Source organism: Fukomys damarensis, unplaced genomic scaffold (assembly GCF_012274545.1).
Source record: "Fukomys damarensis isolate Sample0158 unplaced genomic scaffold, DMR_v1.0_HiC HiC_scaffold_23, whole genome shotgun sequence".
NCBI lineage: Eukaryota > Metazoa > Chordata > Mammalia > Rodentia > Bathyergidae > Fukomys > Fukomys damarensis.
Window position 1 is genome coordinate 59,511,293 of NW_022900935.1, and position 669 is coordinate 59,511,961.

Below are 669 nucleotides of genomic sequence, written 5' to 3' on the forward strand. Positions count from 1 at the left end.
CTCGATTTGGGGGACCGACGACGACGCCCTCTGGCGGCGGCTCGAGCCCTCCGCAGTCCCGGAGCAGCCCTGTCCCCAAGGACCCTTCAGACTACGAGGACCGGACTTCAGATCCCAAGTTCGCGGTTGTGTTCCCCAGGATCCACAGGGCGCGGAGGGCGTCGAGCAGCAGGAGCTCAGAAGCGTCCGCGGACGCCCCCATCGGGGAGGATCTCGTGCGGCCTAGTGCAGGGACTGCGGGGGACAGTGAGGGCCTCAGGGCGAGTGGGGAAGGGGTCATCGGGTCCTGCGGCGCCTCTGTGGTCTCACCGATTCCACCCGATGAGACTTCGCTAGAGAACGGCTGCAGCAGCGAAGCGGAGCCGGAGACCTCGGAGGCCGCACCGCAGAGCCTTGGGCCCCTCCTGGAAGCGCCGCCCTTCCCAGGTGCGGAGGACCAGAGCGCAGGAGAGGGTCTGGAAGATGCTGAGGATCTGGCTGGGCTGCGGTGAGTGCGCGCGGCCCCTCATCCTACCCCACCCTCATCTAGAGATTTCTGCCCCACAAAAGATTTTTTGGCTGAAGAGGCAGGTGGGGAGTTAAAAGTCAGGCGTGCCTTCCCGGGACATGTTTCCTAATTGGCAAAAGCTTCTCCCCCCTGGATCCCAGCCTGGTGCTGCTACTTTGGAG

At 64.7% G+C, this 669-nt stretch overlaps 1 protein-coding gene across 1 annotated transcript in view; it reads left to right on the plus strand.

The window, feature by feature from the left end:
• Positions 1-344: 344 nt before the first annotated feature.
• Myo15b (myosin XVB) overlaps positions 345-669 on the plus strand; it is a gene marked incomplete at its 5' end in the record, with an annotated part of 29,945 nt that continues 29,620 nt past the window's right edge. Inside the window, one exon of the mRNA XM_033767423.1 lies at positions 345-487. Within this exon, the coding sequence (XP_033623314.1) occupies positions 345-487 (143 nt within the window). The remainder of the gene's footprint in view (positions 488-669) is intronic.